The following is a 13,586-nucleotide window of genomic DNA, read 5'->3' as shown; positions in this document are numbered from 1 at the left end:
CATACTGCTGTGGCAGCCTTTTGGTACAGCTGCACAGGTCTGGCCACTCTGCCGTCAGCAACGCATGCCTACCAGTGCAGCACTGTATTTTGCAAAAATCAATATTTGAGAGGTTTTATGCTTTTTTGCTTTTTTTTTTTTTTTTTTTTTTTTTTTTTTTTTTTTTTTTGGTTCAGCAACATTGAATAGTTTTGTGTTAGAGAATGATAACTGTTTCTGTGTAACCACTGTTTCATATTTAGACTGTAAAAGCCCAGGATAATGTCACTCCTTCTTCATTGAAACCAGATAGTTTGAGATGTGCTATAGAAGAAGTAGTTGCTTAGCTCCCATCAGAATTAATAAACTTTGACTTGCTGAAAATCATGTCCTCACAGTATGAAACATTACAAAAGGTGACTTGGGAGCTTATTCACTGTCTGTACTTACAACTTTTTATTAAAGTACAGAGTCTGTGAGGTGATTTTTTTTCTTATATGAAGCTATATCTTAGGATGTTTTCAGGCTGTGTATGTTACAACTGTCCTGTTTGAATTAATATGATATGCTCGACTTAGGCTGATTGAAGCAGTGAAGGCCTTTGTCCTCCAAGTGCAAAGACTATGATGATAGAGATGCTTAATTCACCTATTAAATTTAACCTAATAAGTGCCAATGAAATCCTGTTTGTCTGATGTGTAATGTGTTAAAACATTTGTTTACTTCCGCTTGGAATGCTTGCTCTGTAACTTCTACAAAATTTGCTGGATAACTATACATTAGAAGCCTGAAAAGATTTTGTAATTGAGATTACTTGTGAGACTGCACGACCAGCAGAGTATGATAAAGACCAGTTCAGTACAGTATAAAATTGTTTTTCCCCTCCACCTGTTAGTCTCATTTGCAAGGCACTTATATGGTGATGATGTCATTTTATCTCTGTTTATGAATAGCAGTGCTTTGCTCCCTCCCAGAACAGCTTACTGCATGAGAGTCACTGGCTGCTGTGTGCTAAAAAAATACTTCCTTCTTCATCTCTACCTTTGGCTTTATTTATATATGTGTGTGTGTACATTACATATATGTACAGATATTGATATTATGCAATATTATACAGATACTATATATAATAGTCTCTGTGGATAAAACTGTATACAATTTTACATGTTTCTATACATGTGTATTACATGTCTGTACAAGAGCTGCTCTGAAACTAATGCCTCCTACTTTATTATGTTGGCCCACAATGTCAGAGGTGGATGCTGGTAGTATGGCAGTAAAGGTTGATCCATCCCACCAATATTCTGTTAGGCTTTGTTGCTGTGTGACAAATGGCAGCAAAGGAAAAGTCTGACAACATGGTGCCTGACATGTAAGTGTCTGTGAAGCAAAGGTGCGTCAATGAATTCATCCATGTGGGGAAAAATGGCACTCATTGACATTCATCAACACTTGCTGAACATTGATGGAGCCCAAAGAGTGGATGTGAGGCAGTGAGTGGTGCATTTCAGCAGTAGTAATAGTGACAGTCACCTCCACTGGTGCAGATTTTCACTGGTGTGGCATGCAGGCTCTTGTTCATTGCTGATGAAAATGCACAGGTACTAGTGGTGACTGTGCTGGAAAATAGCGTTTTGTAGCTGAGAAGCAATGTTATTGTGCTCTTTGTGTCTGTTGTAGTTTCCATGGGACTAAATAAGAGGCATTGGTTTCAGAATGATCTACATACATAAAATCCTCCTCAAACTGTTCAGTAGTGGAGACGGATTAGTTTGCTTAAGGGTCGTGGCATGAGAGCTAGCCTGAATCTGCCTGGTTGCCACCCAAGATTCTTCCCAGAGTGCTGTTTAGATTGCATCCTGCATCCACTTGTGATATTCCTAGCAGCAAAGTTCTGGGAAGGAAAAGAGTTAAGTTGGCTATTTAAGTTGTTCCTCAATGTTGCTTTTTTGGAGGGGTTCATTTTCATAATTGTCATTAAGTGATAGCAGTGTTTTATGGGCTAATTTTCTTCACTGATATATTTAAGAAAATGTTTTTCTTCCATGTAATTTGTTTTCAAAGAAGATTTCAGAAAAGACATATTACCAAGGTTTTAAGCAGCTATTACATAATTTTTTCTTCACCGGTTTCAAATCTATTTGCATAATTCTGTCCATACATATACCAGTCTGCTTTAGTGTGACATCTCTTTTTTTAAATGGTGTTAGCTTTTGGAAACAGAGCAACCTTTTAACATAGTCATGTTGATTTAGTATCAGCATATGCATTTTCCACCTACTCTTTATCATGTTTTAGGGATACATTTTCAGCAAGAGGAAATTAATGTGGTCAACTCTTCTTTGCACTAATTGTAAAATGAGCTTTTAGCAGGATAGAAATTACTGTGGAGAGCTTTCTCTTTTTTTCAAAGGTTAATCATTTTTCACTAAGAATTAGATTTCCTCTTACAACACCAGTACCTCCTGGATAATGTCATATTATACTGTTAGCAAATAGTTAATTTTATGAGTGCTGCATAAGATTTTGGTTGTTGAGTTTGGCTTCTGTAATTTTGAAAAGCTGTCTTCTGTGGCTTGAGTTAGAAATTGGAAACTTGTGAATTATTTGCTTTCCTTAACCCTCTGTAGTCACTGTCTTGGATGCCTCTTGGATGCTACTTAGCATATGAAGACCTGAACTCTACATAGAGGTTAGAATGAAATAATATCTCAAGCCCATTGAAACCATGGATGCAAAAACTGAGATTAAAGCTCCGTTGTGTGCTCACTGTCTGCTCTTTTCTCTCACGGCTTCTGAATATAGACCATTAAATCAAAATGATGAATTTCCTAGAACTCCTTTGAATTAATTCTGCTGCTCCTGCCTGTCAGAGTGCATACAAGGATCCATATCAGTAATGTCAGTTGCTTATTAAGAGCCCAGAAATTTGAGAAATGCTATTTTTATTTTCCTTTAATAGCCGTTCCTGCAAAACACAGGCAGTGCACTATAGTTGCAAAGGTAATAAATGCATTCGTTCATGTCAAGCAAATGCTAACCTCCCGTAGATAAGACAAACTGTTGTGCTGAGATGAGGAGGATGCCTTTTGTCACAGAACATTGCTTTTCATTCCTAATAAAACATCGTCAGAGGTGGGATAGAGCATAAGTACATGTCTGATGGCACAGAAAAAAGAAACAGTGACAACGCATGGCATTCTTAGGTAAAATGGGAAATACATATTACAACTCAGCATTGAACATCAAATTTTTGCAATTAGTTTTAGGTACAAGGAATCTACACATTGAACTGTGATGTGCTGCTACCTAAAAAAAATGAGTGTCCAGTCTATGGGCTTGCCCAGGCTGCATTGAGAGAGAACAAAACTTTTTTATCTTATATAAATGTATTTTTTTTTTTTAACATAAAATCACAATAGAAACAAATCTAGCATGTTGAACATTTATGTTAAATAATTGATTCCTAAAGATTATTAGTTTGCCATCTATTAGGGAAATAATGCTTTAGAATTCTACAGTAAAAAAAAAAGCAGTCATACTAACCATTGCATGGCCTTGTGGAGATGGAGGATTTCTTTGTACTTTTATGTAATCACTGCTATATCCATGAAGTGCTGGTGCCTTTTGTTTCGGCTTTATTGGGGTTAGGACTCATGCCTCTGAGAGAAGTATTCACTGGGATGAAATTAAATCCTAAAAGTTTAGTTAAATCATCATCAACAACAACAAAATCACATTATATTGTGCAGGAAAGCTACAAATTACTTCTAATGATAAATTGGTGAATCTGGAAAAATGTTTTATAACAAAGTATTGGAGGTTTCTTCAATGAGATTAGCAAGGTTGAAGTATTCTCATGACAAACCTGTATGTTACTTGATTGACAACATTACAACCTAAGCTGTAATATTGTCAAAAATATAGTTACTAAAATAATACATTTCCAGAATAAAACACATCAATGATTTTTATTTTTTTTCCTCAACCTTTTGAGAGTGGTCGTATTTCCAATAGAACTGTGCACATCTGAGCTTCTGCCTTCTTTTGGCAGCACTGTGCATAAGGCCAGTCTGTGCCTGCTTCTTGTGCAGGACTTCCTTCTCTATCAACAGGATTTCTGGTGAGTTGGTACTTGGGTGAAGCAATGTTGTGTTGTTCCCTTTTTGTCTATTCTTGCCCTTCCAGTGAAACATTTTCCTCATAAGTGATCCCTTTGATGAGGTTATTTGTGGAATAAGAATTGTTCATAGATACTGAAAGAGCATCAGACAAAGATGATGGCAGCATTGGTGCTTTTCCATTGGCTGTGAAGATACTCAGAGGTACTGTTGATCTTGGAGGGTGGCAGGGGAAGGTTCAGTTGGTCTGTGATGCACGTGGAAGTGGGTACTGCCTTTTTTGTTTCTCTCCATCACCTAATTCAGAATCTTCTGGTGTATAAGTGATGAGAAGAACTTTCCTCATTGGTTTTTTTTTTTTTTTCTTAATAAAAATACAGAAAAGGAAATACAAATGAATAGATTGCCACCCATTTTCTAGTACTATTCTGCTGTGTTCTTTGACCTGGAATTGAAAGTCTCTGTTGCCTTTCCTACTGCTGTGACACATGCTTATTCTCCTGAAAAATGCAGATGTTGTAGCAACTGTTCTACTGCAGTCAGTGGAGGCAGTTTCCTGAGACCTGCTGTTTATAGTCTCTGCTTTCCAGCTTTGTGTACCTGGCCTTTATTTGGAGTCACTGCAAATAATTTTATAATGCAAATGCAAAAGTAGCTTTGTGGAGTTGGCCTTGTTTGTTTATTTGGATTTTTGTTTGTTTGTTTGTTTTGAAAAAAAAAACTTCTTGCTGAAGATGTTTTTGAAGGCATGATTTTTGTTGCTGGCATGTCAGGGTTTTGCTTCCTCTGTTCCCAGGGAATATTAATGGCAGCTGTCCTGAAGGTCTTTTCTGATGCACTGTTTCCCTTCATCATTCTTTTTTCACTCTATTTTCTCAAATCAAGTGTCATTAATTTGTTCAAGCCTTCAGGAGAGGGTGGGAGAAAACTAACTCCTGTTACCAGGAATGAGCGTGGGCTAATCTTTGTAGACACCAACGTTTCAGTTGTTCACAGAACAGAATGCAGAATAGCTTCCTCCTGTGGTACACAGAAATCAGCTTTTTCCAAGGCACAACTTCCTTTTGCTCAGTTAGAAAGAATTAAAGACTGCAACCAAACAGCACTGTCGAATGTGACACTGGTGATGCATTTGCTATTTCCTTTGCTGCACCTGTAGGGTCTAATAGTTCCCAGCTTTATCTTTGGTGAGGCAGACCTGTTTTTAAAAATATTTAATTGCAGTTTTATTAATGCCAATTCTACCCTGCTATAATAAACTCATCAGTTTGCATGCAGTGATTGAAAGAAAAAGATAGATGAAAGTCTATTATAATGTTGTTAGATAACCAGGTATGAATATGAATGAGATCATTCCTCTTTTGGAAATACAGAGCGGTGTTTTTCAACACGCTTAGTGTAACAAACATTTCTATGAAAGCTCACTGTGTCAAGTCTAGCAGATGTTTTCTTAGGATTATACATTACTTAGTGAGCTGTTTAAATGCTTCTGACTTTAATTTGAATAAGTCTGCGAGTTCTTTAAGCATCTCTCATAAAGGGAAACAAAATTCCATGACTGTAAAGCAAAATATATAGCTTAACCACTGTGTTTATATTGAGCAGTGCTTTAGTGAGCAGGAATTCCTTCCTTTATTTTATACTTCTCCTCCCTCCTTGTTCTGTAAAAAGTAAAGAAAAATCAGTCAATTTTTTTGCAATAAAAAGAATTGCATGGAATAAATCTGGTATTTGTTCTGCTGTGCTCCTCAGAAACATGTACACTTGGAAATGAAGTTCCTTCAAGACCAAAGATTAGCTCTTGGAAGCATGTGCTAAGTAGTGGAATTATAAGCAGCTAAACATTTTTAAACAGTGTACAAAGAAAACCCCTTTGCAGTTTGCAGTCTGCATTCTGCAGTGTAATTCAATAGGGTGTTTTCCTTTCTCTAGATTTCAAGTATTTCATGCTTCTTTCCTAAAGCACAATCTCCGAGCTCTGTGCGGACATTCCAAGCTTAGTGAGTGGAAAGAAAAAGTTTTTAAGCAATGCCTTTGTTTCATTATTGTTAATTAGCATAAACATACGAGTTTGCATATGTTGCTTCTGATGCTGGTGATGATGTATTGCTTATCTGCTGCTAATCCCCAGTGATACTTGAAGAGGGGGCATAATCGTGTAGTATGTGGAATGTAAATTCATCAGAAACATTAATAGTATCTTCATATCAGATCATAATGTAACAGCAATTAAATATTTACATGATAAATGAGAAAAAAAGCACAGCATTTCCAAAATTCTGCAAAAGAAAATTTTTGAAATGTGTTCAATGTATTATAAATAAACATTATGTTCTTAATATCCAGCTGTAGTCAGAAACCACACTAAATATTCTGTGGATGGAGTTTATACATAGTGAAGAGCTTTTTGTTACTTGAATTAAAATATCTGACTTATTTGTGCTGATAATCAACACAATCTAGATCACTGTTCTTTCAGTTTGGCTTCTCTAAATACGATATGATATTCTCTAAATATGATGGCAATACTGGTGCTAAGCTTTGGGCTTCTTTCACTGCTTGTACAGCTTGAACTTACTGGATTTTGTTCACCATTGTTTGTTCATTGACATAATTCAGAGGGGCATCCTCTCTGAAGCCATCTGAAACATAAATTCATTAGGTTGACAATTTTGTAAGGAAAACAGTCCCTTTTCTCCTCTGTATCCAATTTCCACTTTCATAATAAAATGGTATTTTATGCACAGTTTCATTGGGAAATTTCTAGTCCTGTAGTGCAAGATGGTGTTGTGTATGAACAGACCTATTTTAACAAGTAGGAGAAAGTGCCAGTAATAGCACGGGAAGACCTGCCAGTTTGAATCTTTAGGGAGTACTGTTTTTTCTGCAAAAACTTCCTCAACAAAGATGAATATCTAATGAGTCCATAAATAAACAGCATTTCCTAAACCTCATTGCATCAGTGAATTCAGTGTAAAACAATTTAAAAGTTTTCTTTATGTAGTGTGTAGGCCACTTGTGGGCTTACTGTCACGAAAGGTTAAGTAGATAGACACTATCAGCATATCAAGTTGTACTAATTGATGGTTAATGAGCTTCATGCCTGAATTGATAAATTGGTAAATCAGAGGACATGTTGCATTGTTAGAAAAAATGCTGTTTTGAAGGTGGCAATTGAAGGTTACAAAGAAAGTTGTAAAGCACTAGATAAATTAACCAGCCCATTTTGGGGGGAAACAGTGGGGACAAAAAGCTATCAGATCTAATTATAAGCTGATGAGGTGTTCAGGAAACATCTAGGTGTGGCCATTAGGGACGTGGTTCAGTGAGCATGGTGGTGATGGGTTGATGGTTTGACTACATGATCTTAGAGGTCTTTTCCAACCTTGTAGATTCTGTGTGTAATCCTAGTAGATGACATACTGTGCAGTGCTCTTCTTGAACAATTTGTTTTGTACAAACACAGCTGCTTTTAACTGAGATGTTAATTAAGAATTGAATTTCCTGCTTTTGCTGTGCTGTTGGAGAGGTTTTATTTTGTTATCATTTAAGGGAAAAAAGTTAAATATTTTGCTGAATATGTGGTTCAGTCACAAGTGTTCCAGTGTCTAAAGAGAGAGCATTCACGAGTATGCAAAGGGAAGTTTTCAGCAAAATGAAAAGCATCCATAAATGCAGTGGCAATGCTTGTTTAAGAGTAAGCACGAACCTACAAGTACTTTGCTTTCAAAATTTTCATCTGTAACATGAAGGGGGAAGGTGGTGAACTTAGTGCAATGTAAAGCAGGTGTGGTGTGCTGTGAGCTGTTTGTGAGACTGTACTGCAACAGTGAGAGTGATCAGAAGCTCTGAGACATGAAAGGACATAGCAGAGCAGTGACTGATGGATGCTTCTGCCTTCATGAATGGAAATACAATTCCGTCCTCACCAAATGAAAGATGAAGCATTGATTCAGCTGCCTGGGAAATCTTCCAGGTATTATATTAGTAAGGGTTTACTGGTGGAAAAGAAAGAAGGAAAAACTATAGCTCTAAAATCAGTTAATTTCAAATGAAGGCTGGAGTTACTGTGTATGGTTCTTAGCACATTTCTCCTTAATTTATTTCTGAATAAGACCATCCATCGGAAGGTGGGTATGCAGACTTAATGCTGAAAAGATGCTTCAGGTCTGCATGCTCAAACCTGGAAAGTGTGGGATCCTTAAGCTATTTCATGCTATTCCAAAGCAAAATGCTGATTGGATTACCTACATGTAACATTGTGATCTTTCAGTAGGAATTCTGGGATTTGATTGTGTAAATTAAATCCCACTATTAACTCTCAATTTTGAGCATCTTCTCTTGTGCCCACCACTTTTACCTGCTGACGTTACACTCCTATTTTGGAACTGCTATAATTGCTTGGCAAGATTTGGTTTGAAGGCTTTTTAGCTTTCTCTTTTGTTCTTCTATATATTTCTAAATCTACTCTCAAGTATGGAAAAATAGGCTGCTCTGTGTAAAATGCCTAGAGTTTTCATCAGCTATTGACTCTCCAGTCCAGTCCAGTTTGGGATTTTACAAGTCATGGGATTGCAACACTCTGGTGTTATTTATGTCCTTCTTTACTGGCTTGTGCTCTGCTTTTCTGACTTCCAACAAACTCGTGGACATGCAACTACTTGAAAAAAGCCTTTCAACCCATTGGTTTCTCTGTCATGATGTCTATTTGTTTACATGTCCAATCACAGAGAAATAAATACTTAGTTGTTTTTTTGGTGCTTTTGTGACAGAGCAAAAGTTAAATCCCTTTCAAGTCTTTCAATTTTGTTCAACTTCAGGCTTTTTACAGTTGCAGCAAATGGGGGCGGGTGATAATTAGGAGAACTGCACAGTTATGTAAGGGAAAGCTTGCTGCTGGAGGCTGGGCAAGCAGATTGCCTGGCCATCAACACATCACGTGTCTTCCATCTTCCCACAGTGTCCGTGCAGAGGAGTGCAGTTGAGCAACGTGCCTGGTTTTGGTAGATGAATTTGTTCAAACAAAAAACATGATAAAAACACTTTTCCTTTGGCGTACACAAATGTAATTTTATTTTTAGAGAAATAAGAGTGTTTTTATGCTACTAGAAGGTTTAAATTGTGTTTATTTTGTGTAAATGTTTGCACTTGTTTTTCTTAGCCAGAAATTCTATCAGCTGATGACTACAACATGAAGGCTGTCATCTAAAACTGATGAGGAAAAATCAACTTGGAAAAAGAGATTATACAATATAATGCAGCAGTGATAACAGTACTGTATACTAGTTAGTGGGGAAAATACTCTGTTGTTATAGAAAGCTGCTCAGCTAACCAGCACTCATAAATTGCCACCAATTTCTCATAAACATTTATGGAAGCAGTGACTGCAAGATCAGTGCTTTTTATGTGTTTTGTTTAGATAGGTTTTGCATGGTGTGTCCATGTTACATTGATCCTATTGTTAACCTAGACGTTCAGAGGGAAGTACTATAAGTAAATAGTGTAATGTGACACTGAGCTGCAGTGAAAGACAAAGTATAGGGATCTTGCACAGCCAGTTTGTTGAATATGGGGTTGCAACTGTTATTCTGTATAGTCCTTTTTTATTTATGGGGAGATGTGACTTTTCCAGGGCATGAGATAAGTTTGAGGTATATTAATCTGTGATGGAACAAAACCTTTGGTACTGACTTCCAGATTTTAAAAGTTCAAATGAGAATGCCACTTGACAACAAAAGCTATGTTACTTGAAGGAGAATATCTGAAGTCTAATGATTCTACTGTTAGCAGCAAATAAGTTGTGTTGCTGATGCAAGATAAGGTCCGTCTTTGTCACCTGGTTTATTCAGCCTCTTTGTTATCATCCTTCCATTCTGCAAATCACAACTTTTGAGTTGCTGAAGGGAGAGCCAGTTCTGTGTAGGGCGCTTTGAAAGTAATGCCTCCTATTTATTCCCATGGAAACTACACCAGATACAAAGAGTACAATAACACTGTTTGATGGAGCACATTCTCAGCTACAGAACATTACTTTTCATCATAGTCACCATCACTAGCTGATTCATGTGGAGGAGCTGATTGAGGTGCTCATCATTTTGTGATGTGACAGCTGTGCATGGCCATCTGGAATGTGGCTTGTCTTTCATGTCTCTGCCACCACTGCTGAAATGCACCACCCACTGCCTCAGTGTGCTCACATCCACTCTTTAGGCTTCAGCAAGTGTCAGTGAATGTCAGTGAGTGCAGTTTTTTCTACATGGAGGAATTCAGTGACACACCTTTGCTTCATATGCTCTCCTACATCAGATGCCATTTTGTGCGACTGTCCCTCTGCTGCCATCTGTTGTACAGTAACAAAACGTACAGGATATTGCTGGGAAGGTTCAGCCTCTATTGTCATGCAACCACCATCTGCCTCTGACGTAACAACGCAATAAAATAGGAGGTATTACTCCTATTTTATATGAGCAGCCCTCCTAAAAAATGGGAGGCATTGAATTCATGCAGGCTTCTTTGCCTTTGCCTGAGGCCTGTGCACTGGAGAAGCTGCTTTGCATTAGAAGCTTGTGAAAATCCAAAAAGTCAGTGATAAATAAACAGGTTTGTTACCACAATGTTGTTCACTTTGGAAATAGAGTAGCATTGGAGAAAACATTTAAACAGGACCAGCCTAAAATTGATATGGATATTGCCCTACTGATGGCTGTGTTTGACAGATGTTATCAGACTGCTCTCGTGGGAGACTGAGCTGCAGAGGTCTTTATCTCTTCCGTTTTCAGGCCTGAAGGCTGTTAGTGTTTTCTTTGTCAAAGCTTGTTGCCTGAAAAGGCCTGGACTTGACCCTAAGTTGGGTGTTTGGTTGTTTTTTTTTCCCCATCTCCCTTGGTTAGAGGAAACAAAACAAAGCAAAACTAACTAGGTTTTGACACAGCATTGTTAGTTAAACTTCTATGGGAGACTGCAAAAGCCTCTGCTTCCTTCCTGAAGAGGTTTAAAATCATCCACCAGTTGGGGAAAGCTGAAGTTTCACAAGATAGCAGAGCCAATCTGTTAAATCTAAGATGTACCAAGAGCCATCTCCATTTAGCCTGGGCTGCACATCATCTGTGCTGTCTGGTGTTGTTTTTGGGAGGTGTTCTTTTTAGAGCTTGTTAGATTGACTTTATCCCAATAAAGTGAAACAATTCTTAATCATACAAGGTTAAATAAAGTGGTAAGGGTGAAAGTATGAAAAATCGGTGTTGTCTTGTTGAAGACATGCTTTAGAAAAACAGGCCATTTTCTTCTCTGGTTTCTTCCCATTCTAAAGAAGTCCAAAATTAGTCAGTTGCAGCATGAGCATACACAGGATTGGCGTGCTTCTCCTTTTGTAGAAAGGCTAGTCATGTTCATCTGAACTTGAGACAAGCATAGGTATGGTGGTGAAAGAGAAAGTAACCTCGCTTGATCAATAACCTCGTTTTCTCTTCAGACCATCTTTTGCTCATCTTTTTGCCGTCACAGCTGTTTTGTGTTCTGTTGGGTGTCAGAAGAAATGGACAGAAATGTGAAAATAAATGTAGGTCAGATTCACTTGATAGCTCTACTTTCATTAGTTGGTCACCTTTTGCACACTTAAGTGGATTCAGGTCCTTAAAAAACACCTTTTGCTGAACTGCCAGTTTTCAGTGATCACTTAGCTAGAGAACCATATACAATATTGTCATAATTTCTTACAAGAGACTGACCTCAGAATGTGGGTGTGTAAGATGATTATAACATGGTTACACTGAATATTACTCTTTTTTTTCTTTCAGTTTGTGGAGACATCCATGGCCAATTCTTTGACTTGATGAAACTGTTTGAAGTGGGAGGTTCTCCTGCCAACACACGGTATCTCTTCCTGGGGGACTATGTGGACAGAGGGTACTTCAGCATTGAAGTAAGTTTCTTATTTCTATTTTTGACTGTGAATCTGCTTGCAGACTGTTCATACAACAGGATACAAATACAAATGTATTTGGCATACTAATTTAACGAGTTCAGGAATGCTGAGGCTCTTTGCAGACATCACCATGAGCAAAAGAGGTCCGTGTAATGTGTCACTGAGGGGACGTCCAGCCAAATCCCACTCTATCTGTACTGGAAAGCTGATGAAGGACAGGCCTTGGTACTTCTAGTGACCCTTCTAGGACAGCACAGAAGGCAATCTGCTCTGCAGCTTGCGCAAGTTAAATAAAGTGAATACACAAGAACTATTAGGAAAGAGAGGAATTAAATGAGTAACTCACAACATAGTTGGACTCCCTGATGTTTTTTTCTGAGTTATGAAATTAAAGGACTAGATCAGGAGAGAGAGAACAAAAGTAAGCAGATAACACACCGTGCTGGGAAGATTGATTTCTGTTTAGCTACAGGTTGCATGGCACATGATCTCTGGCTCTTGATTTAGCACTTGAATCCACAGAGCAGTGATGCACGTGTGACCTGCTGAAGGTGCTGAGACCTTGTGCAGACACAGGATGTGGAATGTGGAGGTCAAATTATAGTATCATTAGTGGCCTTGTGAAGGAAAGATCCTGCCCAATGTCCTATCCGAACCTTTTACAAGAAGAAAGTCAAATACTGGGCATAAGTGCGTTGCTGCAGTGCTCTCGAGAGAAACTGAATTTGTTCTGTTTTGCTGTTTGGTTTTGCAAACTGACAGTTGAGGTGCTCAATTGTCAAATAAAATCTGATCCAGATAAGTTCATCTGATCATAGATGATCTGGTCACTGAGTGAGCCAGTCAGAAAGCCTTGTAATAGCTTTTGAGTTACAGCTCAAGTATTTTCTCTGTAAAATTTGGACTTGAACTTCCCCCCCAAGGTGAGGGAAAATACCAATCATATTAAAAGCAATGTTGGTCCTGTTATACATGGTTATGTACCTGTTGATAAGGTGGCAGCATGCATTGATGTTTTATTTTGCAAAGTACATTTTAGTACACTTCTGTCTTATCAATATAAAAAGCATAGTTCCAGGCATCTGAATTACTTACGTGTTTGTAAAATGGATCAGTGCATTGTCTAGCCAGTTCTATTTTTACAGTATGAATTGCCTTAAAAATAAGGTTCTATAAAACTGCTTCTGCTTTATTGGCTGATTTTAAAACTTACTTTAAAATGCTAACAGAATCTTTGGGAGGTGAAACATTCTACACATAGAAAAACACTGTTCCAAGTGCAAAAGCTCTAAAAACTCAAGATCTGCACGGTTTTTGTCCACCTATTGTAAATCATGAATATAGCCAGGATTAGTCTTACGCTGGAGTCAAAGCTTCCTGCTTTCTTTTGAGGTATGTGTGTTTTCTTGATCCCATCTCAGAGCCGTGGTCAGCTGTGGGTCAACCCTTCACTGTGTGGCTGCTGGGGGAATGCTGGGAATGTGGAAGGGGCTTCACAGGCTCGTTCTACTGTGCAGCTGAATCCTGAGCTGCCATTTTTCAGATGTGCCAGCTTCATTCAT

General features: G+C 38.0%; 1 protein-coding gene across 5 annotated transcripts in view; it reads left to right on the top strand.

The window, feature by feature from the left end:
- Window positions 1-13,586, top strand: part of PPP3CA (protein phosphatase 3 catalytic subunit alpha) — a 189,885-nt gene that overhangs the window by 123,028 nt on the left and 53,271 nt on the right. For all 5 annotated transcript variants that reach the window (XM_048942994.1, XM_048942992.1, XM_048942991.1 and 2 more), the window contains exon 3: window positions 11,897-12,021. In XM_048942994.1, coding sequence (XP_048798951.1) covers window positions 11,897-12,021 — 125 coding nt within the window. The remainder of the gene's footprint in view (window positions 1-11,896; window positions 12,022-13,586) is intronic.

Source organism: Lagopus muta, chromosome 4, assembly GCF_023343835.1.
Source record: "Lagopus muta isolate bLagMut1 chromosome 4, bLagMut1 primary, whole genome shotgun sequence".
Lineage (NCBI taxonomy): Eukaryota > Metazoa > Chordata > Aves > Galliformes > Phasianidae > Lagopus > Lagopus muta.
Note: the sequence above shows the minus strand (reverse complement) of the source record. Positions and strands in the feature narration are given on the sequence as shown.